Below are 24,812 nucleotides of genomic sequence, written 5' to 3' on the forward strand. Positions count from 1 at the left end.
GCCAGGCTTTTCCCAGGCTCTGGCCTCCCCTGTTTATTGGAAGAATTTCTTGGGGCAGTGGCGGAGGGTGGGGTATTATCAGACGGCCACTGGATCTGGGAAGTGTAAATGCTGCTGCTGTGTTTTGAACACCAAATGTTGAGAAATCACTGCTATAGAGGTGATGAGACACAGGATGCTACAGATTTTTAAAACCCCAAACTCAGTAGTAATCACATATTTATTGCAGCAAGGACATCTCTTTCAATAGCTTGAATGTGAACTAACTAGCCCAAGGTGTCAAAGGGAGTGAGAGGAATCCAAAAGCAAAAATTAGAAAGCAAGCTGCCCAGCATGATTGAATTAATAATGCAGAAAATACTCCTCGAATGAGAAAGACCTTGGCTGAAATGGCAAAAAAAATATAAAGCTTGTCTGCAATGTGGAATATTCATCAATAATGAATGAGACTCAACTTTTGTACAAGTGACTTCTGATAGCTCATTGTTTCCTGTCAGAATGCTGTGAATACAGGTCACCCATTATGAATAACCTTTGTCTTATTATCAAGGGGTATATTTTACTATGCAATTCAGCTGTGCGAAACATCTGAATCCGAGCCTTTGAAGCCCCAATCACCACCGGTGTAATAACAGAGCCCACATCCTGCATAGCTTCATTTAAAAGTCTCCCTTGTCAATCGTCATTCCTTTACCCTGCACTTTTAAACAGAAAGCCACCTTTCATTCAGTAAGTACATCTTTATCATGTGAGCCACAAGGGAAGTAATTAAATTTAACGGAAGGCGTCACTTCTAAACAAAGGCACCCGTTGGCCAAGGCACAAGGGAAAGAGGCCATCTTCCAGCAGTGTAATATGCAAGATATTCTCTGATGCATTCCCATACCAGTTCTAGCACTTTTATTACTCTTCTAAGTTTATGGCCTCACTATTCACATTATCCTTAATAAATCAATAAACCGTGAGGAAGAGGCCATTATCATGAGATAACCAAGTACACCAGGCACTTAACAGTCCCTATCAAAACTTTAAAGTGCTCAACTTGCCAATAAGGTACATTCAAAAACACTTCTTTGGGCAAGGAAGATATTCTTGGTGTTAAGAAATCTATTAAATAACAGGCTTTGGAAGAGCTTTACTAAATGTTTCTAAAAAGTCAGAGCCAGACCAGAGCCAGAGGGGACAGAGCAGGAATCAATGTCCTCATGTCGTCTTTAGACAAATCAAAATACTAGCTTCCCATAAGGACGCTTGCATAATTTTGCCTTTGATTCTGGAACTGGTTCCCATTTAAGATTTTTTTTATTTTAGGGAAAGCGATCAGGGTTATCTAAACTCAACTATTTCCCAACTGCCGATGCAGGTTAACTCTTGTTACCTCGATTTAGTTGATTAGAGTTCACCTTAAGCTTTCCAGCATCAACTTCAACCAGCTAAATTGAGGCAAAGAGATAGACTCACATGTATTTGCTAACCTTGACCTACCCCTTGACCGCGATTCCAAAACTAGACCAACCGCAGACAGATCCAGAGTATTTTGACCTTCAACACAGCATGAGGCCTATCTGTTTTTCCTTGAGTAGTGACATGCGCTAGTTATGGTGTGCCTGAGTTAAAGTGAAGACTTATAGATGGAGTACATGGGGGAAGGGGTGGATTAGTGATTTTGTGTCTGGGCTAAGGTGGTGGTCTTTGTCAATTCTAACAGGTAAAAAGATTGAAGGGAACCCCTAATTAGTTTCCGTTTGTTTCATACTTTTTAAAAAAAAATGCACATGTGCTTTGGGCAAAAGGATAGGTGCATTTTCGTAAGATTTTTAGAAATCCAAGAAAGTAAATAAAAATTGGCTGAAGAATATGATAGTGATAAAATGTGATAAAACAAACAATTCACGTATTGAAAGCCAGCCTGCTCAATAACACAAATTGCTTCCATCATTCACAATACTTCTGCAAACCAGTATACATTACTAGACTTCATTTATTTTATATCTGTCTAGCCAGACACATTTATAGAGGTAGATAGAAATATATTCAGAACAGAAGTAATATGGTAAGTTCTAATTGGAAAACCTCCATCACCTGTCTGTCATTTGTGGGAGTACTGAGTTTTAGTATTGAAGCTCTAGAGACGGATGCCTTTTAACAGCCAGATAAGCACCAGATGGTGTAAGTGAACAGCTCAGGACAAAGCTATTGCGAGCCTAACTATTGAACAAACCTGGCTTTATCATAAAAGTGTAGGAACATAAGTCCTTTTGTGTTATCTTAGATACAATTAGTGAAATACTTTGACAACTGAGTAGAGTTGCTACTGGCTTCCATCAGGGTGAACTGAATAGGTAGGGTAGCAATGTTGGTCTTGCATAATTCTGCTGCGTTTGCAGAGAATGATATCAATATGATTCTGTTTAACTCAAGAAGTTTTTACTGCTGAAATATACCCTCCGCCATATGACACCAGTGACAAGGTGGGGTACTCTGTACTGCCCTGCAGGATTAGAGTAGAGAAGGTCTTGATTCTTAATGACTCTGCTTTTCTGGACTGAATAAACTGTAAATGATAAAGATCCTTCCCTCCCTAGTTTTCTTTAAAAGATGGCTACAGCAAGAGAGACGTGTATTTACTAGCATTCCAAAGTTCTTTTAACCTCTTATTTTTATGTATTTATTTATTTCCTTAAAGGAAGTAAGGGCAGCATAGTCCCTGAGGGATAGGGCACTGGTGTCAGAAACTGATGACTCAGGTTCGATTCTTGGCTCTGCCTCTGACTCACCATGTGACCTTGGACCAGTCATTCAAATTTCTTGGCCTCATTTTCCCCACGTGAGTTTAATCATGTTTCCCCACCATTGTCCAGGGCTTTAAACAGCTGGAGAGCACTGTGTACATGTTTTATTATTATTTGTTGATATATTTTATTCATTGTCTTCATCACCCTTTAGTTTCTTATCTTAATGGGCCTTGCCCTTGTTTTCTGCTAGCTGAGAAATAAATCAGTTCCACCCTCACCTCTGAGCCGTCACCTAGTAACAAAGCAACTAGGTGAAATTGGCTTGCAGCTGCACCCAGCGTATGGACTGGAGATTCCATTTCCTTTTAAATCTCGTATTCCAAATTGGTGATTTAAGGTCCAAGCTTGAGCATCCGCAGTGAGGTGCTGATTAGGATCCTAATGATCATTTTGCCACAAGCCTCATTTGAAAGGTTTCCAGGTCTGAAATGTAATGGCTTTCAGGCACCCACTGGCCTCTAGAAATGGGATGTAAAACTTTTTCCATGGCTCTTCTAAAATGGAAAGCAGTCAGATAATTTGTTGCTCTGATGACATGAAATTTAAGTCCCAGCCTTGAGACTTTAATGGGTGAAGCTGAATCTGTCTTTCAGTAGCCAAATCAATATGCCGTATGAGTTATCATATGAAAGCTAATAACACGTTGGTTATTAATGTCATTGTAAAATGCATGTCTTTAAGGGTATATGGGAAGTTATGAATTCCCTCTGTATGGTGTTAATAGAACATGTTTAAGTCTAGGCTAAGTAAAGGTGATAAACAGCTCTGTCCTAGACAAAAGAATGTGGGTTTACCTCAATTTACATGTTAGCAGTAAACAAAGCCATTATGCTAACCCAGCCTGGGTTATCCTGAGTTTGAGAATCAACATGGCTTCTGCACCCCAGAGAGATACAGGAGAATGAATTCCCAGGAGGCCTTCCTGACTTGTAAGACAAAGACATTTCCCATGGGGATATAAGGAACAGAGAGAGACTCCATCTTCATCCTTAACCTTAGGAGACAAAGGAACGAAGGAATTTGATCTCTAGGATGGATCCTGGCCAGGCGGGCCTGTAAAAATTGGAAAGAAAATTGTAGGTGAGAGAAACCGTCTTGAACCAAGATGGTATCTTGATAGCTTAAGTTTTAGTTTTTTAAATTCATGTATTCAGTTTTATTTGCTCGTAACCATTTCTACCTTTAGCTTTTTTACTTGGTATCACTTAATCCATGAGGAATGAATGGCGTATGTTTAAACATGTACACCAGATCAGAAGCTGCCCAGAACCATTCACTGTAACAGAGCTGGAACAGATACTGGGTAGCATCAAGTGTGGAATAGCTGCGGGCTATGACAACATATCTCCAGAATTCCTGAAAAGCCTTGGCCCCCGTGCTTGGCTTTGCCGTGTGAAATTCTTCACCAGGGTCATCAGTGAAGCTGGGCTATTGAAGATATGGCACACCACAAAAGGTCATTGGCCTCCTAAAGCATCCCACGGCGCAGCTCCTCCTCCCCCCACGGCAGCTCTCCCCCTGGGGAGCCATGTGGCAGCTCCCCACCCCAGCTCACCTCTGCTCCGCCTCCTCCCCGAGCACGCCGCACCCTCTCTAATTCTCCTTCCCTCCCAGGCTTGCGGTGCCAAATAGCTGATTGGCGCCACAAGTCTGGGAGGTGGGAGAAGTGGAGCAGTGATGGCGTGCTTGGGGAGGGGTCGTAGCAGAGGTGCGCTGGGGTGGGGTACTTGGTGGCAGCTCCCCCACACACACACTGAGGCGCGCTCGGGGAGGAGGCGTAGGAACGCTCTAAAAAAAAATTGGGAGCACCGCTTTTTGGCACCCCCAAATCTTGGCGCCCTAGGCAACTGCCTAGTTTGCCTTAATGGTAGCACCAGCCCTGTTTATCTGAATGGTCAGAAGGTGAAGAATTAAATAGAACCATTCTATCTAGGTGTGACCTTAGACCACACACTGAGTTACCATGCCCACCTGAATAAGACAGCAGCTAAAGTTAAGATGCACAACAAACTTCTTAGCAAACTGGCAGGGTCGTTATGGGGTGTTCATGCTCCAACTTTGCGGAAATCAGCTCTTGCCACCTCGTATTCGGTGGCGGAGTGCTGCGCACCAGTTTGGAGTTGATCGTCACACACCAAACTGGTGGATACACAGTTACGTGCCGCCATGCGTATCATCTGTGGCGCCCTGCATCCGACTCCACTCCCGTGGCTTCCAGTTCTGAGCAATATTGCTCCTCCTCGTATCAGACGAGAGGTTGCCACTGACCGGTTACTGGAGAAAGTACGCGCCAGCTCAAGCCTGCCGCTGCACAATGACCTTTTTAAACCACCAGCTTCATGTCTGCCGTCACATCACCTATTATGGTCTCATCCGCCATGCCAGGATGTTAGGGCGGTAATAGTCTGGCGAGAGGAATGGATATCTTTTATAATTCCCAACCAGTCCCTCGTCGCCGACCCCACAATTTGTCTGCCTGGTTTTGATAGGTTCCGGACTGGGCAGGGTCTCTGTGCAGCCAACGAGTATCACTGGGGCCTTCATGACAGCCCTTTGTTCAGCTGTGGCACAACACAGACGATGACATACATTGTCAATGAATGCCTGCTGACTAGGTTCAGTGGTGGCCTAGAAGAACGGCATCACACCACTGAAGATGCCATCACTTGGCTAGATGACTATGCACACGCCAAATAAAAAATTCATGTTCTTTTGTTCATAAACTTATTTTGCTTTCATCATCAGTGCTGTGTAAGTTCAGTAAAATGTGTGCTTCTGGGGAAGCTAAGAGGTTGGAGTCTTTGACTAACTCTGCAAAGGCAGCAAACCCAACACTTTGTCTCTGAGGGACCCAGCAATAGGACAATTTTGGGATGAATTTGGGGTTGGCAGTGTACTAAAGTCAGCCTGCCAGGAGTAACCAGTTTAGGCAAAGCTAGAGTGAGACTTGTGGCCTGCTGCCAGGCTGTTGAGGTCAGAGCTCTGGACCACAGCTGCACAGCCACAAGATACCCATGGTTGCAATGCAGACAGTGATTGAACCCCTTGCTATTCTGGGTGAACCCCAAAATGTCACACTCAAACTCTCCCCCCTCATGAGGTCATCCTCTCTTCCCATCTCTTTAGATGTGATCTCCTCTCAGTGACTCTTTTGCACTGCCTCTGTTTCAGAGAGGAGATAAATTTAGGGAGTAGCTGTTAAAGAGAAAGAATGACTAAGATGGATCAATCGAAGAGGGCTGGAGGAAACTAGAAAAAATAATGAAAGAGAAAAAAAGTGAGCAGGGTTTTAACTGTAACACAATTTATTTTGTCCAGTTGGGAAAATACCTATGATTTGTGAGCTGATAATATTTTTTTTCTGTAGACATTCCTTTAACACTGGGCTACACAGAAAGAATTTGCCAGATTATAGAGGGTTTTTTTTTTTTTTGGTCAATTTAATTATTTGACCGGTCACTGGTAACGTTAAAAAAAGTTGGATGATTTTTATGAGCACTAACAACCTTTGCAGCTGTGCTGGCTGAGAAAAAGGGTAATTAAATCTTGTGCTTCGGGGCATAAACTGATTGACATAGGTGACAAGAAGAGTTTCTGCACAGCTCAAACAGCAAAGTGCCTTGCTTCTTTTTTATTTTCACATTCTGCTGAAACATCAGGTGCTGGCCACTGTTGGACTTGGGTCAAACTGACGATTTGATCCTTTGTCAGGCAATGGCAAACCGACACTAGTCCAACAATGGACCAAAGTAACTGGTGCTTTCTTATGACTTTAAATTTGGTTACACACCCATATGGAATGCTATAACTGACATGCTACAGGAGCAAAGGATTGGTAATGACATACCAATGCCATTTTGACATTGCTTCAAAATTTATAGAAGCAAACAAAACAGAGAAAAAGTTTCCCATTGAAATAACTCTGAGGGTTCACAGATTGGAAGGACAATTTTCGAAAGTAAGTAGTGATATGGGAGGCCACGATTTTTTTCAGTGCCCAACATACAATATCTTAAACTGGGGACTGATGTTCAGAGGTGGGTGCTCCACACTCTCTAAAAAGCAGATCCCTTTAAAATGTCTGAAGCTGGGCCCCCAAAAAATTGAAATTTCCCAATTCACAAGTCGCTTTTAAGATCTCAACCAAAATTTCTTTACACGTAGGAAAATGTAGAGGTTGGCAATTGATCGCTTGCTGTAAGGATTCCTCTACTAATTTGGATCTGATGGTATTGGGATGAAAAGTACCACAGGGAGAATGGTGTAGGTGTGTGTTTGTGTGAAAACACGCAAGAAAGAGAATATGACTTAAATAAAATAATTACAGAGTAACCATTTTCTCTCCAATAGGAAGCCCAATTTTACAATGATGTGTAAAAGTGGACTGAGATCAATTAGCTGCTGTCCCCCCCCCGCCACACACCTCCTCCCCTGGTAAAACAGAGACTTTAGTGCAGGGAAACTTTTAGCCAACCCCAACAAAATAAATAAATGACATTCCAACCACTCCTGCTGAAGTAGAACTATAACATCTGTCTACAAGTCACGGGATGGCAGTGTACTAAAGATCTCTCACTTATTACTGCTGACGAAATAGAAGAGGGGGCAAAAGAATGACTTCCTCACTCTTAGGCCTTGGCTACACTTACCCGGTAGTTCGACGGCTGGAAATCGAACTTCTGGGTTCGACTTATCGCGTCTAGTCTGGACGTGATAAGTCGAACCCGGAAGTGCTCGCCGTCGACTGCGGTACTCCAGCTCGCCGAGAGGAGTACCGCGGAGTCGACGGGGGAGCCTGCCTGCCGCGTGTGGACCAAGGTAAGTTCGAACTAATTCGAACTAAGGTACTTCGAACTTCAGCTACGTTATTCACGTAGCTGAAGTTGCGTACCTTAGTTCGAATTAGGGGGGTAGTGTAGACCAAGCCTTATAAAGACCTGAACTGACTTCTAGAGTGAAACTAGACGAACTCAGACAACCACCTTTCCTCCAGAAAGACAGATAAATGGGTCACTAATGAAAATGGCTTGCAGTTTGTTGGGCCTCTTACCTCAGCTCATTGCAATTTTAGAAAAGGGATCTTAGGGGACAAATGAAGAAAAAAAGCATGTGAGTGTTTACACAGACCTTTGTCAGGAGCTAAGGAACCTAATTTATTCTTCAATGAGGGTCCAGTAATAGTTCTTCCTTTAGGTCTCAAGCTCTTTACAGCTCTTAAAAACTGAATTAACTCTGGGGAGAAGTCACTCTTGAAATCATAAAAAAATACTCCATCTACACACACCGAAAGGCTGCAACTTGAACTCTTAAATTGGTGTGTTCTGGGCCATTGGGAGACCACTTATTATATCATAGGTTAAACATTTTTCTGCAAGCAAATTCTGGGACCACCAACAAAAGATTCTAAAAGAGAATGGAGTAACATTTCTCCTAAGACCTGAGTCTTTGGAGAGTAACTCTTATTTATTAGTATCTGCCTTTCAGTAGCCAAATCAATAGTTATAGGATATCTGGTCTATCAATCTGACCTGTCTATGCATTTATACCATGCTGATCACTGTAGAGTCTGAGCATAGATTTTAAGACTAGACAGGACCATTATGATAATATAATCTGACTTCCTGCATAACAAAGGCCAAAGAACCTCATGATTAATGTCTGCATGTAAAAGCTAAACTGGATCAGAAATGTCCTTTAAGCTAAGTAATTGCCTCTGAATATAAGGGTCCTTTGCAGGCTCAGAAAGACCAGAATAATGTCATCTCTCTCTTCCTGGTCTAATTTTCAGACAGGTGGAACTAGAAGTGAGCATAATAGTGGAAAATTCACAGTCTGCAAAGATATGGCTATTTACAGATCCATTATCACTCAGAACCTGCCAAACAAGTTTGGAACTTTGAAATTTTACTTCAAGGTACAAATGACTATTGGATTGGACAATCTGCAACATCAAACTATTCCTTTGGCACTCCAGCAAAGAGTTTCAATGAAAGGCAGTGTAGATCAAGTCATTAGATATATATATATATATATATATATATATATTGCTTTAAAAAATAACAATAATGGAGATATCCCATCTCCTACAACTGGAAGGGACCTTGAAAGGTCATCAAGTCCAGCCCCCTGCCTTCACTAGCAGGACCAAGTACTGATTTTGCCCCAGATCCCCAAGTGGCCCCCTCAAGGATTGAACTCACAACCCTGGGTTTAACAGGCCAATGTTCAAACCACTGAGCTATCCCTCCCCCCAGAAAAACAAGAAAAAGAAAACACATTTCAGTCACCTGTAGTCTTCACCAGTTGTCAAATTCTCCATGGCTTGATGTTAACTGAGATACAAGGGGAACATCGCTAAAATTGGAGTAAAGGGATGAACCCTTTAGCTACACATGAAATTATCACTCTCTAAAGGCCTAACTTAAGTGCCTCTCTAAAGGCCTGCTTAGGTCCATCCCTGTTCTGCAAAGCACTTAAACATGCACTCATATGCCTAAGTGGGTAAACCAAAGGGTAGATAGAGAAAAGTTTCAACTCAGTCTGAAAATTACCAGGCACCTGTGAAGCAGAGATAATACTTTGATTTAAAACATTGTCTAGGAATGCCAAGTGAACTGCCTTTTGATTGTAGAAGGAGCTGAAAATACAAGATGAGACCTTGAGAGTGTTGAAAGAAATCTGTGGTCCACTTTGTATCACTAAGTAGACTCATCACAAGTAGGAAGGGCTATAAGTTACTTAAGTGAATACTTTCCCAGGTATCTGGCTGGTGGGTTTAACTGATTGCTATATTTAGTGTCAGAAAGGAATTTTCTCCCAGGTCCGACTGATGGAAACCCTGGGAGTTTTTCGCCTTTCTCTACAGCATGGACATTGGTCACTTGCTTGCCTGAACTAGATTAATTGGTGGATTCTCTATAACTGGAAGTCATTAAATCATGTTTAGCTTTCATTTCAGCTAGATGTTCTGGGTCTTTTACAGACTAGATGACCTCCCGAGGTCCCTTCCACCCCTGATATTCTATGATATGAGATGGGCGAGGTTCTGTGGCCTGTGATGCATAGAAGGTCAGAATAGATGATCACGATGGTATCTTCTGGCCTTTAAGTCTATCAGCACCTTATCATAAGTAGAACAAAACATTTGTTGTAATGCACTGCCAAAAAATTTAAAATGAGACATTTTAGTTTGCAATTTTTTGACATTTCACAGGAAATTTTTAAACAAAATGAAATTTTTAAAGTTTTGTTTCAATTAAAAATATTTCAATTGGAATAGAAATTTTTGTTTCAGTTCAGTTTTCAAAAAACAACATGAAGCAAAAAAAAATGCAGTTCTAAACTGAACAATATTTTTGGTTTTATTTTGAAATTTCCCATAAAAAAATCAATTTTTTTCTTAAAAAAATTCCAACAAAACCTTTTGTTCTTGCCAAAGCCACATTTTTCAGCTGAAAATTTATAGCCAGCTTTAATCATAGGAGCATAAAAATTTAAAATGGAAAATATCATCCAGTTAACCTTTTGGCCAATGTAGGATTGTTGTCTGCAGTGTATTTCTAGTGCTTCGTATCCACTCTGCTTTTAAAGTACTCTAGCAATGGGTCTCTGGAAGGTAGTTCACCCTGGTAGATCACATCATTGGGACATTATTAGCCCAAAGTGTTACTTTGCTAAGGCCTGGGCTACACTAGCGGAGGGGGGGGGGGGGTTCGAACTAAGATACGCAACTGGCTGTCCTTACCGCGGCGAGTCGATCTCCGCGGCTCCCCCGTTGAGTCCGCTTACTCCTCATGCCAAGGTGGAGTATGGGCGTTGATTTGGGGGTTGATTTATCACGTCTAGATGAGACATGATAAATCGATCCCCGATACATCGAACATTAACCGCTGATCCGGCAGGTAGTATAGACGTACCCTTAGATTCATCCCCTTACTACTAAGCAGAGCTCTGATTCAGCAGGGTATTTAAGCACATTTAAGTTTATCCTAGGCAGAAAAGCACTTAAGCACATGCTTCAAGTTAGGCACACACTTAAGTCTTGCTGGGAACTTAAGTTTTAATACATCCTTAAAGTGAAGCATGGGCTTAATTGTTCTGCTGAATCAAGGCCTGTAGTCTGGCTTTGGCTCGCTCAAAAGATTTCTTTGATGGTCTTGATTTGTGCACCCTTCATACCCTTGTAGATGACCATCAGGTACCCTGTCCTATTAGCTACCCTTTGGACTAGACCACATTTAACTTTTAAAAGTCTTCTTCCTGCCAGTCACTAACAACAACAACAACAAATGCTCTCATAGAAAAGTGCTTCCCAACCTGCCACAAAAAGTCCACCATGTCTATGTGTTCACTAGTACCTGAGTCAGAAACTGGTGGTTATACTTACCAAAGGGAGAAACTATAAAACAGAAACATTTTGCTTCAGCTTCGTCAAGATGGGCTGCAAGCCCAAATCCCACAGCATTCTCTGCAGAGGCACAGTTCAGAAGAACCGGCCATTGCTGGAAATAGTATACAGGCCAGTCTTGTAGGTTGGATTTCTGGTCTCCTATGCAAAGGCCACATGTTCTGGCATTTGAATAACAACAATAGTGACCACAGTATGGAGAGCTATGCCAGGACATTTTTATTCCTGCTGAAAACAGAATCCAACTCAGGGATGCCTGCCAGAATGCCATGCTGTTCTTCAGTCCAATGGCTGGGAGTCTGCTCACCAGCTGGGAGCAAATCATTATCAAAAGAGACCTGATCAAGTGCAAAAAAATGTTACTGAATTTTACCTCCTGCAGCCAGAGGCTTAATGCTTTTCCTTGTACTGTAATTATGGTACGATATTGAGTTAGAAATGTGGCACTCAATAAATAAATGGAGATATCCTATCTCCTAGAGCTAGAAGGGACCTTGAAAGGTCATTGAGTCCAGCCCTCTGCCTTCACTAACAGGACCAAGTACTGATTTTGCCCCAGCTCCCTAAGTGGCCCCCTCAAGGATTGAATTTACAACCCTGGGTTTAGGAAGCCAATGCTCAAACCACTGAGCTATCCCTCCCCCCACTCACTCACTGTTTAAATAACTCTCTTTCCTTGGTTTGTTAGTGAATTGAATAATTGATCACCTGTGGTTGTTAATTGTCTTCAGTTTTGAAATGTTGGCTTTCTACTGGCTCCCATTTCTGAGCCATCATTTAAGCTGATAGGTAGATCTGTTTACTCCTCTTGAAAGTGGGGTGGGGAGTGAAGGGAGGAAGACAAACAAAAAGCCTACATTTCTTCGAAGAAATGGTTTGTACATTGTACTATTTTTTTTTAAGTCATCATTTTGGAAATGTTACTTCAAGGTATAGCAATGGTAATATTGAAATTAGGGAGACCAACGCCCACAATTTACACTGTTCTTAATGGCTTACAACTAGTTATAATTAAAGTAGCCAAACATGTAGCAGATAAAGATCCTCAAAGTTCAACATGAATAGAAGGTATTCCAGTATTACCTAATCCCACAGGGATACGTCCAGTGGTAAGAGATCCCTTTGGAATACTCCCGATGCTCCGTGATCTGTGTTTTTGTGATCCAATACTTAGGCCCTGATTGATGGCCATAGGGAACTGGTTGCAGCTTTCTAATTTAGGGCTGCTTGGCCCCAGGGTAAATTAGAGTAGGAAGGATACTGCTCTAAATTATGCTACTAGAACTTCTGGTGTAAGGACCCCACCATCAAGGAAGGTCTCAGCATAGCTCTGCCATGCTCTACTCACTCCTGATACATATGCAGATCACACCTGACTCGCCCTTTCCTCCATCTTTTGTGTACACAGAGGGATTCTCTGCTGGGAAACTGGCCAGTTTAAATCCATATGTTGTTGGCCTTAGTGGACTGGGAAATTTGGGCAACAGATTTTAAAGGTTTCAGTGCAGGGATTACGAGGACTCCGTTCTCTACTGGTGTAACTCTGCTGAAGCCAATGGAGTTACACCATCAAGGAATTTGTCCTTGTGTCTTTGTTTTGTAAAGAGCCAACCACATCTATGGTGCTCAATAAGTAGTAATAATGAATACCATATGTCATGACAATTAGCGTCACAGGCTTCTGGTGTAAGCTTTTCAAGGGAGGATTATTGTCTTCCAATGTGTTTGAAGCTCACCTAGCACAGTGGGGTCTAATCTTCATTGAGAGTCTTTAGGCACCAGACAAATAACATAGCCAAAGAGAATTCTTATTTCTCCTTGTGGTGTGACTGAAGGGTATTTAATGCATTCAGTCTGTATATGAAGCAATATAATGCTGTTGTGTTGCATTGATGTTCTAACAGACAATGGCTTATGTCCAACCAATATATCCTGGGCAAAAATACTAACTCATCTCTCAAAATCATATAAAGCAGATAAATGCCATGTACGATATAACTCACTCTGCCCCAGATTAATACAAATTTTATTTCATGCTCTTTCATGAGAGGTCAGGAATGCTCTATTAAGTTCTAGGAAATAACAATTAATTCCAACAAAAAATACTTTCATGCTGCTTGTCCTACATTCAAATCAAGGGAAAACCTTGTTATACTGATATTAACCCAATTAATGCAGTTCAACCAATTCTTAGGCTGTAAAGTGAATATAAGTTAATGATGCATTTTTCAGTACAATAATGTGTAGACAGTTCTGGCATGTTAAAATGATCTCCCAGATGCTCAGACACCTACATTAAATAGAGCTTTACAAATTCAGTACAAATTAACTACTGTGTAGCTGCTTCAGGGGTGAAACCCATCAAATATTTTCTGCCACATTACATGAAAGAATCTGTTTGGGGCAATTGTTTGGTTGGTTTTCTATATATTCAACTGAAGAATCACAGAATTTTATCTCACATACATGCTGCAAGCCGGATTTGCACCCTTCCCCTTCCTTGTTGTGGGAAAGTGAGTACACAATACACTACTTTGTCTCCCTCACCGCCAAAATGGACACGTGAATGCAAAATAAATTGATTTTCATCTGAAGGCCATGGTGAATGATATCTGTGCATTAAAAGACAGAAGTCATACCCAGGATTCCAAGGTTAAATGAGTTTATTGAGATTTAGTGGTTACAATGGTATATTAGATACCTGTAATCCAAGCTACACCTACATATTTGCCTCTAAACTCTCACATAATCAATTTCTGTGTCTAAGCATTCCACCATCAGGTCTTCTATTTCTAACAATAACATAATAATAATAATATAAAAGGCAATGTCAATCACCATATTGTGCTTCATACTTCACCATAAAGAATTCAATTGGCAAAAAGTAAAACTTTTTTCCATATTAATGGGATTAATTGAAACATGAGCATAGTCATAACCACTATTAGAATATAAAGAATAAAATATGGATTAAAGGAAGCCTTTTTAAAATGGATTAGTTTTTATCCTTGTTCAAAATTCACATACTATGATGAAGATGACTTAAAAGTTAAATTGTTTAATTATTGGGCCACACATTTAAGCATATTGGCTAGTACATTTTTGCACTGTAACAGAAGCAATACGAGCTTTATGGTCTACCATTACACTTCCAGGTTTTTTCTTTTAAATATACCTGCCAACTTAATGTTTCTTGCATGCATAAAGTTTTGCTTTTCAGTTTATTATTTACCCCCCACACTTGAGGTGAAAATTCTTTGGCCAATTTTAGGCTATAGTTTAAAAAAGTAAGCTTGGGATAACTCCATGTAACATCAGAATAGATTGGTCTGCATTCATGGGTTGCAGATTGTTAATTACTTTAATAGAGCCTCAGGTTGCATGCAAATTGACACTGCTTCATTAGTTTTTTCCCCCATGCCAGACGCATACAAGTCGGCAGGTATGCATACAAAAAGGAATATAAAACCCTCCTCGTAACGCCTAGTGTTTTAGAAGGAATCCATAGCTTTAAATTCACTTAAAGCCTGTACTGGGGAAATGTGTTTCTTCTGGGAACCTCTTCTCACTCGTGTCTGATATTCTTCTGGCTTTTCTCTCTTTACTAAGGGTTTCTTCTCAGGGGCCTTCATCTTCCAAGATACAACAGGTGAGTTCACTGCAGCTGTACCATAGACCTTCTGATATTTCGTAGAAGCCACATATGATGCTTTCACAGTAAGGACCACAGCGTTCATCAGATTTTTAGCTGCCTGGATGAGGGACGTAGCGCTGTCCAGCTGTGCATAGAAAAGAGAATGAAATACGATGGGGTTATTGCTGAACTCACCTCCAGAAGGATTTGATATATACTCTCAGGTCTGATTAGATTTTCTTGCAGAAGGCCAGCAGAATATTATACAAAAAGAACAATCTCTGTACAGGATACACCCTGGTTTGTAGCACAGGTGTCCTGGGTACAGCCCACCAGTAATGTGCACTGAATTGGACTGCCAGCTACAGAGAAGCTGTGTGATACTCTACGTTAACTTTAGAAACAGTTCAAAAGAAAAAAAAGTTGTTTCTCTTGTGTATGTGAGGGGTTCGATTACATAAATCCCTCTCAAAAGTGACTTCTCACCAAACTTCTAACAATGTAAGGCTAGTCGATACTAGAAGCGCTGCAGATGCACCAGGGCAGCTGTGCCACTGTAGCACATCTGCTCAAGATGCTCTCTGCCGACGGGCGAGAGCTTTCCCGTCGGCATAATAAAACCACCTCCATGAGAGGCGGTCGCTATATCGGCGGGAGAAGCTCTCCCGACTACTGAGCACTTTCCACACTGGCGCTTAGGTCAGGGTAACGTATGTCGCTCACGGGGTGACTTATCATACCTCTGAGCGACCTAAGTTATGCATCCGATGAAGTGGGCTGTAGCCCACGAAAGCTTATGCTCTAATAAATTTGTTAGTCTCTAAGGTGCCACAAGTACTCCTGTTCTGTTTGAGCATACAGACTAACACGGCTGCTACCCTGAAACCTAAGTTATACCGACATAAGTGGCCATCTGTACAAGCCCTTACTTTTAACTGCGAGGGACAATAAAACAGGTCAGGTGGGATTTCCCCAAACTCTCACCTTTAGCCTAACTGCTCCCACTAAGTCAGTATAAAACACCAATTGATATCCCTGGGAGAGTTAAGCTCATGCTAAGCCCTTTGGGGAATCCCACCAGAATGGTTTTAAAAAGGTTGTGAAACCCTCGAGAAGCAGAAAAGACAAAGTAGTTGAGCGTAGATTTCACAATTATAGGAGTAGGTAAAACAATGGTTTCACAACGATACATTCTACCCGGGGGCCGCAGGTTGCCCACCACTGATGCAGATCCTCAAACTCCTAATTGACAACCCTGGAGGTGCCCCAAATTCCTAGGCACCTAAATGTCTGTCAATAAAATCCTCGTGGTGCCTAAATTTCTGGCAGTGTGTGTGTGCACATTGCCATCGCTGAGCTGCCTGTTGTTTAGCTCCCATCTAAGCCACAGGGGGATTACAAACTAGGCCTTCCCCCCCACTTATCTGACCTGTGGGGGCCTGCTCTGGTAAGCATGCGCTGAAAATGCCTTAGAGCACATGTAGGGGATCAAATCTCCACACAAAACGCAGCCCAGAGGAGGTTTACCCAACAGTTCACTCACCCAGGCTGTTGAAGACCTAGGTTCAAATCCCCACTCTGCCTGATATAGGGCAGGGACTTAGCATTTTCCTCCATCACTGGGCTATGAAGGATCCTGGGGCAGGTCTCAATCTTTGTGGAGGCTGCTCCACTTTATGTAAGTAAATAATTGCTCCTTGGGCCAGAAAGACACCAAGAATGACTCTGTAGCCTGGTTCTTTTTGCAAGAAAGGGCTCACTTAGTTTGTATGGCTCATTCTAGGAGAAGGTTCACCGCTGTGAATTCTGAGCAGATTTAGGAGCCGTGCTCCTTTGAGGGGCAGAGCATAAGCCACACCCATCTCCTCAGCATTTCCTACTGGCTCCCTTAGCTGGCTCCCCACAAAGATTGTTGGCTTTTGTGACTCCCCTCTTGCAGATCCCTAACTCTCTATGTACCTTGTATAGGGAGCCTGGGCACCTGATTTGGTGCTGAAGATTTCACTAGGTTGCAGGGCACCTGAAGTTAGTCGTTGAGCTTAAATCCCCTTTGTAGATCTAGCCGTAGACCCCTATCTGCAGCTTTAAGTGATTATAAATCTTTGAAAATCTGGCCCTAAGGCCCAGAGCCACAAACGTATTAAGGTGCCTAACTCCATTGAGTAAAATCAATAGGAATTAGATGCCAAAATACTTTTGAGGAGCTGGACTTAAGTGACTTGCTAAACTGGGGCTCAAGTTACCATGTTCCGGTAATTCTTTCCAAAACACTGCAAAAGTGGGGTTAGTTCCTTGTTATTAAACCAACCAGGTCCTCATTCCAACAGGTTTAATTTTCCACTAAAATAACAGTGTTTTCAAGCTTGTTGGGACTATGTCAGATGAGACGACTTACCATAGCGCTGCTTCTGTCCTACTCTACTTTCCCAGTCAATTTCACAATATTCCTAATGTGCCTCTTCCCTTCCTGGGTTCCCTCCAGCCCCAGCTTTGGGTGATGCATTTTTATCTTTCACACCAATTTGCATGTATATTTAAAAAGGCAAAATACACACAACGGCAACATCAAACATGTAATATGCAGAATACATGGGCACTATGAAAACTCTTTGTGTTACTAAATATAAGCAAGGATGTTGCCCTAATCAACATGCTCAAAATATAACCAGAAAGAAACCCGCCCCTCCAAGAATAGAAAGGGGAGGTGGGAATGGGCAGCGTCAAAGTATTATTAACAATGTTCCAGCGGCCTGGAGGATGTGTGAGAGAGCAAGTGAATTCACAAAGCAGAAGGAAGCAGAGGTAGGAAAAGAGGGATCCCTCACTGCCAGCGGTGAGTCACACTCTGCAGCTTCTCCATGGAGACGGAGACACAAAGATTCTACCGTCCCTGCTCTGCACAAGAATGGAGCCTCCAAAATCCAGTTAGATGATATCTATACAGCACCCAGATTTGTAAAATGCAGTGGGAGTGATTTACATATAAAAAACATCAGTGTGCTCTTCACCAGCACCCTATTTCAGACCTTTTGCACTTCACATGTGTAATAGAAAATGTTAACTGCATGTTTACTTTGTATTCTACATTGTCAATGGGTATTTCACTGCCCCATTCGTACATTTGTGCCATCCCCTGAGATTACGACCTCGGGTGGAAGAGTGATTGGCTCTCACAACTCGTCATGCTGCATTCCTACACTTTCTTGCTCCTTTCCCCCCTCTCTGCCTGCAATGACTTTTGGTTCTGTGAGCTTCCTTTTGTGCCACCCTTTGTTGCTGATGAGCCCTAACAGTCAGATGCATATTTGTAGCACCTGATTTGAGGTTTTTCAATGCCTCTGCTAGGCCATTAAATCAAAGCTGAAGCCAGTGGCTTGTCATTGGAAGGGCAAAACATATTGACTGAGCTTTCATCAAAACCATGCTGATGGAGACTAGCTAACATAACATAGCATAGGCGCCGACTCCGTGGGTGCACCTCCGCCTCCACTTTCTCCGCGAGTGTGCTGCCGCATCCTGCTTCTCCCCCCACCCTCCCAGCGCTTGTGCCATGAAACAGCTGATTTGCGGGGCAGGGAGGTCGGGGGGGAGGAGAGGGAACGCGGTGCACTGGGCGAAGAGGTGGGGCCGGGGCCAGGATTTGGGGAAGGGATTCAATAGGGGCAGGGAGGGGATGGGGTGGAGTCGGGGCAGGGCCAGGGGCTGGGAAAGGGGCGGGAGGCGTGGGCACCCACCGGCACCGGAGAAAGTTGGCGCCTATGAACATAAGAACATAAGAACGGCCATACTGGGTCAGACCAAAGATCCATCTAGCCCAGTATCCTGTCTTCCGACAGTGGCCAATGTCAGGTGTCCCAGAGGGAATGAACAGAACAGGTAATCATTGAGTGATCCATGCCCTGTTGCCCATTCCCAGCTTCTGGCAAACAGAGGCTAGAGACACCATCCCTGCCCATCCTACTAATAGCCATTGATGGACCTATCCTCCATGAATTTATCTAGCTCTTTTTTGAACCCTGTTATAGTCTTCGCCTTCACAACATCCTCCAGCAAGGAGTTCCACAGGTCGACTGTCGGTTGTGTGAAAAAATACTTCCGTTTGTTTGTCTGCTGCCTATTAATTTCATTTGGTGGCCCCTAGTCCTTGTGTTAGGAGGAGTAAATAACACTTCCTTATTTACTTTCTCCACATGATTGTATAGACCTCTATCATATTCCCCCTTAGTCGTCTCTTTTCCAAGCTGAAAAGTCCCAGTCTTATTAAACTCTCCTCATACGGCAGCCGTTCCATACCTCTAAATATTTTTGTTGCCCTTTTCTGAACCTTTTCCAAGTCCAATATATCTTTTTTGAGATGGGGCGACCTATTATACTATACCCAAACCACTGCCCAATTTATAATGCGGTCTATATGTTTGTTGGCAAATAACAGATCTCTATTAAATTAGGGTATTTTAAGTTAGGACCGAGGGCTACACAGTCAAACATTCATTTTGAAATGATTCTTTTTGAAACTTCCATGCATAGATACAGTATATATAGTGATACAGTCAAGGAGCATTTCCTTTGTAATCAATCAATGTGGGACAGCCAAAATACTTTGCGCTCCCATGAACTCCTTTCAGCTGCATAATTCAAAGAGCCTGACAAACTTTAATTTTCATGAGAAATCTTTGAGGAGGGAAGGATTATAGGCAGTTTAGAGGAGGTGTGAATTAAAGCACAGAACCATTAAGGGAAGCATTTTCAAAACTTCAAAAGTTAGACACCTAAATCCATATTTACAGCCTGACCTTACAAACACTTACCCCATGCAGTTAATCATGTAAATAATTCCACGGGGGCCAACTAGCCTAGTCACATGTGTAGAGGTAAGCATGCGTATAAGTGTGCGAGGACCTGGGCCTTAGGGTATGTCAACACTGCAAAAAAAACCCAAACCAAACAAACCCATGGCAGCGAGTCTCAGAGCCCAGTTCAACTGACTTGGGCTCACAGAACTCACATTATGGAGCTAAAAATAGTAGTGTGGTAGACATTCCAGCTCAGGCCGAAGCCAGGGCTCTGAAACCCAGCGTGTGTGTGTGTGGGTCATCTCAGAGCCTTGGCGGGAACATCTACATTACTATTTTTAGCCTCTATTGGGTGCCCAAGTAGTTGACCCAGATTCTGAGACTCGCTGCTACAGGGTTTGTTTTTGCAGTGTAGCTGTACCCCAGGATAAGTAAAAAAGTGGCCTGATTTTCAAAGATGCTGAGCACACCGGCAGCTTCCAGTGATGTTCAGCACCTCAGAAAATCATATCACTTAGTTTTGTGCCTCTTTAATCACCTGTCCCTCCTTTTCAACTTGTTATTAAAGGGCTGCTCATCCTCACCAGTACTAATCTAAGGATGAGTTCCAGACACCCCATCATTGGTCTTAATATTTATTTACATTCTAATATGTCTCCATGCGCTGAAAGCTTATGAGAGACATGAAAAGCCCCTACCATTATTAGGTTCTGAATGTCCACCAAACCTGCTCATAATTATCCCCCATATCCAATTTGGCCACCTAAGTGAGTTCCTTATTGCCTGCAGGTCCTGGCCTGTAGTTTGGTTCAGCAGAGAAGAATTAATCCGAATAAGCATCACTTCAATTCACTTTTAGGCTTTGCTATGCCACTGCAGTACTTCAGTTTTAAGCTGGCCTGTGGAAATCAGCAGAGTACACTGGCACCGAACAGATGCAACAGTGAATCAGGAGCTTGATGTATTAATTTCCTACACAGTCTGGGCACAGAAACACACACACTTTCCCAAATATGTAATGCTGATAACTGAAAAGGGGAAATTAACACTGAAAATAAAAGCAACAGCAGGATGTTATTGTGCGGACACAGAAAGCAAACTCCACTCCCTAGCAATGGAAAGGGAATTATTAATGTGATGATACCCTTTGTGATAATAGCTAACACAGTCTTTTTGACAAGCTATACAAGTGATATATTTTCAAGAGTTCTGCTACTTGGATCACTTTTTGCTTTCATTTAGGGAAAAAGCCCTCTAAGTCATAAATGATAAACGTAGGCTATTGTGCCATAAAACTTCAACAGCAAAGAGGGGTGGGGAAGGAATCACAATTCTTAAAGAAACTTGGAATCATTCCACTGGAGCCTGGTCATTCATTCAGGTTAAAACAGCCATCTACCCAAGAGGAGGCACAAATCATTCGGAAAAAAAAAGACTTTGCTACAAGCTAACTTTGCAATTAATGAATGCAAGGTTAGAGAACTGGAGCAGCAGAGCCTATTATCTGCCAAGAAGATAATTTCAGGTGTAAAAAACTGCATGAGGCTTTGAGGGATGTGTGATCAGCTTATATGCTGTGATATATTTTCCCTGAAATAGAGGCAGAATTTTCCAGAGTCTTGTGGCAATAAGGATGTTTTGCTTCTTTTACAGGCACACCATAATCAGAAGTGTCGGAATAAAAAAAAGCAATAGTTACAAAACTAAGGGGAGGGGGTGAAGACTGCTAATGTTTTCCCCAACAATATGAAAACATAGAAGAATTTTCCCTCTTCCTTTTATTACATCCTTAATGGGGGAAAATCATGACTCAGTTTTAATAGGAAGAGCATTTTCTTTCCAGCAGTCACCCTATGATTTAGAGAAGGAGAGAGAGTGGTGCTAGCAGAAGGAACGGAACCCTGATCTTTCACAATCCAATGTGCTTTTTCAATGCAGTGCTCATCTTTTTCTCTCTTTGGTGAGAAAGTTGTGTCGCTGGAATAGGAAAAGAAAAAGTTACAGAATAGTTGGATACACTGGATGTATTCAAGTCAGCAGGTCCTGAAGATATTTACGCTAGGGTACTAAGGAACTACCTGAATCAATCTTCAAACTATTAGAGATTATCTTAAAGAACTTATGGGGGACTGGCGAGGTACCAGGAGTCTGGAGAAAGGCAAACATCTTTAAAAAGGGAACAAAGAGAATCTGAGGAATTTTAGATCAGTCAGCTTACCTTCAATACCTGGAAAGATACTGGAACAAATTATTAAAAATCAATGTGTAAGCATCTAAAGGATTAAAGGGTAATAAGTAATAGGCAAAGTGGATTGGGGAAAAACAAATCATATCAAACCAATCTAATTTCCTTCTTTGACAGGGTTACTGTTCTAATGGATAGGGTGGAAGCAGTAGACATAATATATCTTGGCTTTACATAACATTCTCATAAACCAAGTAGGGAAATGTGGTCTAGATGAAATTACTATGGATGGGTGCATAACTGGTTGAAAGAGCATAATCAAAGAGTAATTAGCAATGGTTTACTGGGAAGACGTATCTAGTAGAATCCAGCAGGGGTCCGTCATAAGTCTGGTGCTATTCAGTATTTTCATTAATGACTTATGTACTGGAATGAACAGTCTGCTCATAAAATCAGCAGATGATACTGAGCTGGGAGAGGTTGCAAGCACTTTGGAGGACAGGATTCAAATTCAAAATAACCTCAACAAATTGGAGAATTGGTCTTAAATCAACAAGATGAAATGCAATAAAGACAAGTCCAAAGTACTACAATTTGGAATTAAAAAACCCAACTGTTCAAATACAAAATGGGGAATAACTGGTTAGGCACTAGTACTGCTGGGGGTGGGGGGCATAGTGGCTCACATATTGAAAATGAGCCAAAAATGTAATGTAGTTGTAAAAAAGGCTAATATAATTCTGCGGTGTATTAATAGGAGAGTCATATTTACGACACAAGAGGCAATTGTCCCGATATACTTGACACTGGTGGGGCCTCAGCTGCAGGATTGTGTCCAGTTTTGGATGCCACACTTTAAGAAAGATGTGGAAAATCTGGAGATAGTCTAGAGGAGAGCAACAAAGTGATAAAAGGTTCAGAAAACCTGACCTATGAGGAAAGGTTGAAAAAAACTGGGCATGTTTAGTCTTGAGAAAAGAAGACTGAGAAGGGGGACCTGAAAAAAGTCTTCAAAAATGTTATGGGCTTCTACAAAGAGGACTGTGATCAATTGTTCTCCATGGCCACTGAAGATAGGACAAGAAGTAATTGTCTTAATTTGAAGCAAGGGAGATTTAGGTTAGGTATTATGTCAATTTTTCTAACTATAAGGATAGTTCTATAATGGAACAGGCTTCCAAGGGAGGTTGTGGAATTCCCATCACTGAAGGTTTTTTAAGGACAGGTTAGACAAGCATCTGTCAGGGATTATATAGGTTTACTTGATGCTGTGTTAGCGGGGGGGGGGAAGGGGGGGGGGGGGGGGGGGGGGGGACTCCACTACAGGAACTATCAAGATCCTCTCCAGCCTTACATTTCTATGGTTCTATGAAAAGATTTGTCTGAGGAGCACTCCCAACCATTAGTGTTGATTTTTAATAGGTTTTGGATAACTGGGGAATTTCCCGAGGACTGGAAGCAAGCTAATAGAGTACCAATATTTTAAAAGGGTAAATGGGATGATCCGGGTAATTATAGACCTGTCAGCCTGCAATCAGTCCTGGGTAAAGTAATGAAATGACTGATATGGGACTTGATTAAAAAGAATTAAAGGCGGGCAATATAACTAATGACAATCAACATGGGATTATGGAAAATAAATCTTTCCAAACTCGGTTGATATAATTTTTAGATGAGATTGTAATTTTGTTTGATAAAGGTAATAGTATTGATGTACACCTAGACTTTTGTGTGGCATATGACTCGGCTCTACACAACTGTTTAAGAAAACAGAATAATACAAAACCAAAAAGGTTAATTTAAATGGTTTAATACCTGGCTGACAGGTCTCAAAATATAATGGTAAACTGGGACTCATCACTGAGTGCGTGTGTTTGTAATGGGGTCCCGGAGGCATCTGTTATTGGTCTTACACTATTTAATATTAGTATCAGTGACCTGGAAAAAAACATAAAATCATTCCTGATAAAGTGTTCAGATGAAACAAATAATAATGAAGAGCACAGGTCACTGATACATAGTGATCTGGATTGCTTAACATGCTGATACAAGCAAACAAAGTGAGTTTCAATAAAGCCAAATGTCAGGTCATATGTTTAGGAACAAAGAATATAGGCCATACCTACAGCGTGGGGGACTCTATCCCAGAAAGCTGTGACTTTGAAAAAGACTTGATGGATATTCAGCTAAACATGAGCTTCCTGAAGGATGCTGTGGCTGAAAGGGCTAATGCAATGTTTGGATGTATAAATAGGGATATATCGAAGAAGAGTAGAGAGGTAATATCTCCATATTCAGCATTGGTGTGACCATCACTGCAATACTGTGTCCAGTTCTCATGTCCAAAATTCAAGAAGGATGTTGATAAACTGGAGAAGATTAACAGAAGATCATCAAGAATGATTAAAGCACTGGAAAATATGCCTTGCAGTGAAAGAATCAAAGAGCTCAATCTGTTTATCTTGAGAAGGTTAAGTAAGGGGTTACTTGATCACAGTCTATACATACCTACGTAGATAACAGAAATTTGATAATAAAGGGTTTTTCAACCTAGCAGACAGGGCTGTAACAAGATACAACGGCCAGAATTGAAACTAGACAAATTCAGTGTCATAATGAAATGTAAATTTTAAACAGTGAGAATAACTAACCATTGGAATAACTTACTCAGGCTCGTGGTTGATTCTCCATTACTGGAAACCTTTACATCAAGGATGGATGTTTTTCAAAAAGATTTGTTCAATCACAGCTACTGGACTTGAAGCAGGAATTAATACTGGAAAGTCCTGTAGCCTGTCTTATGCAAAAGGTCAGACTAGAGCATGACAGTGGTCCCTTTAGGTTTTAAAATGTATGAATTATTAATTTTTACTACTAGTACTCATGGTTATTGTTTAATCTGATTGGCTTTATCGGGTTAGTTTTTTGTTTTTAATTATTCTTATTCTTGGTGATCATATATTTTAAAATGTTACAACAGCACCATTGGGATAGTCAC

The 24,812-nt window shown here is 41.7% G+C and overlaps 1 protein-coding gene across 4 annotated transcripts in view; it reads right to left on the reverse strand.

Moving 5' to 3' along the window:
* Positions 1 to 13,847: 13,847 nt before the first annotated feature.
* The window catches only part of CTNNA2 (catenin alpha 2), a 760,050-nt gene continuing 749,085 nt past the window's right edge, over positions 13,848 to 24,812 (reverse strand). For all 4 annotated transcript variants that reach the window (XM_034772967.1, XM_034772968.1, XM_034772970.1 and 1 more), the window contains one exon: positions 13,848 to 14,981. In XM_034772967.1, the coding sequence (XP_034628858.1) occupies positions 14,694 to 14,981 (288 nt within the window). In that variant the 3' untranslated portion in view covers positions 13,848 to 14,693. The remainder of the gene's footprint in view (positions 14,982 to 24,812) is intronic.

Source organism: Trachemys scripta, chromosome 5 (genome assembly GCF_013100865.1).
Source record: "Trachemys scripta elegans isolate TJP31775 chromosome 5, CAS_Tse_1.0, whole genome shotgun sequence".
Lineage (NCBI taxonomy): Eukaryota > Metazoa > Chordata > Testudines > Emydidae > Trachemys > Trachemys scripta.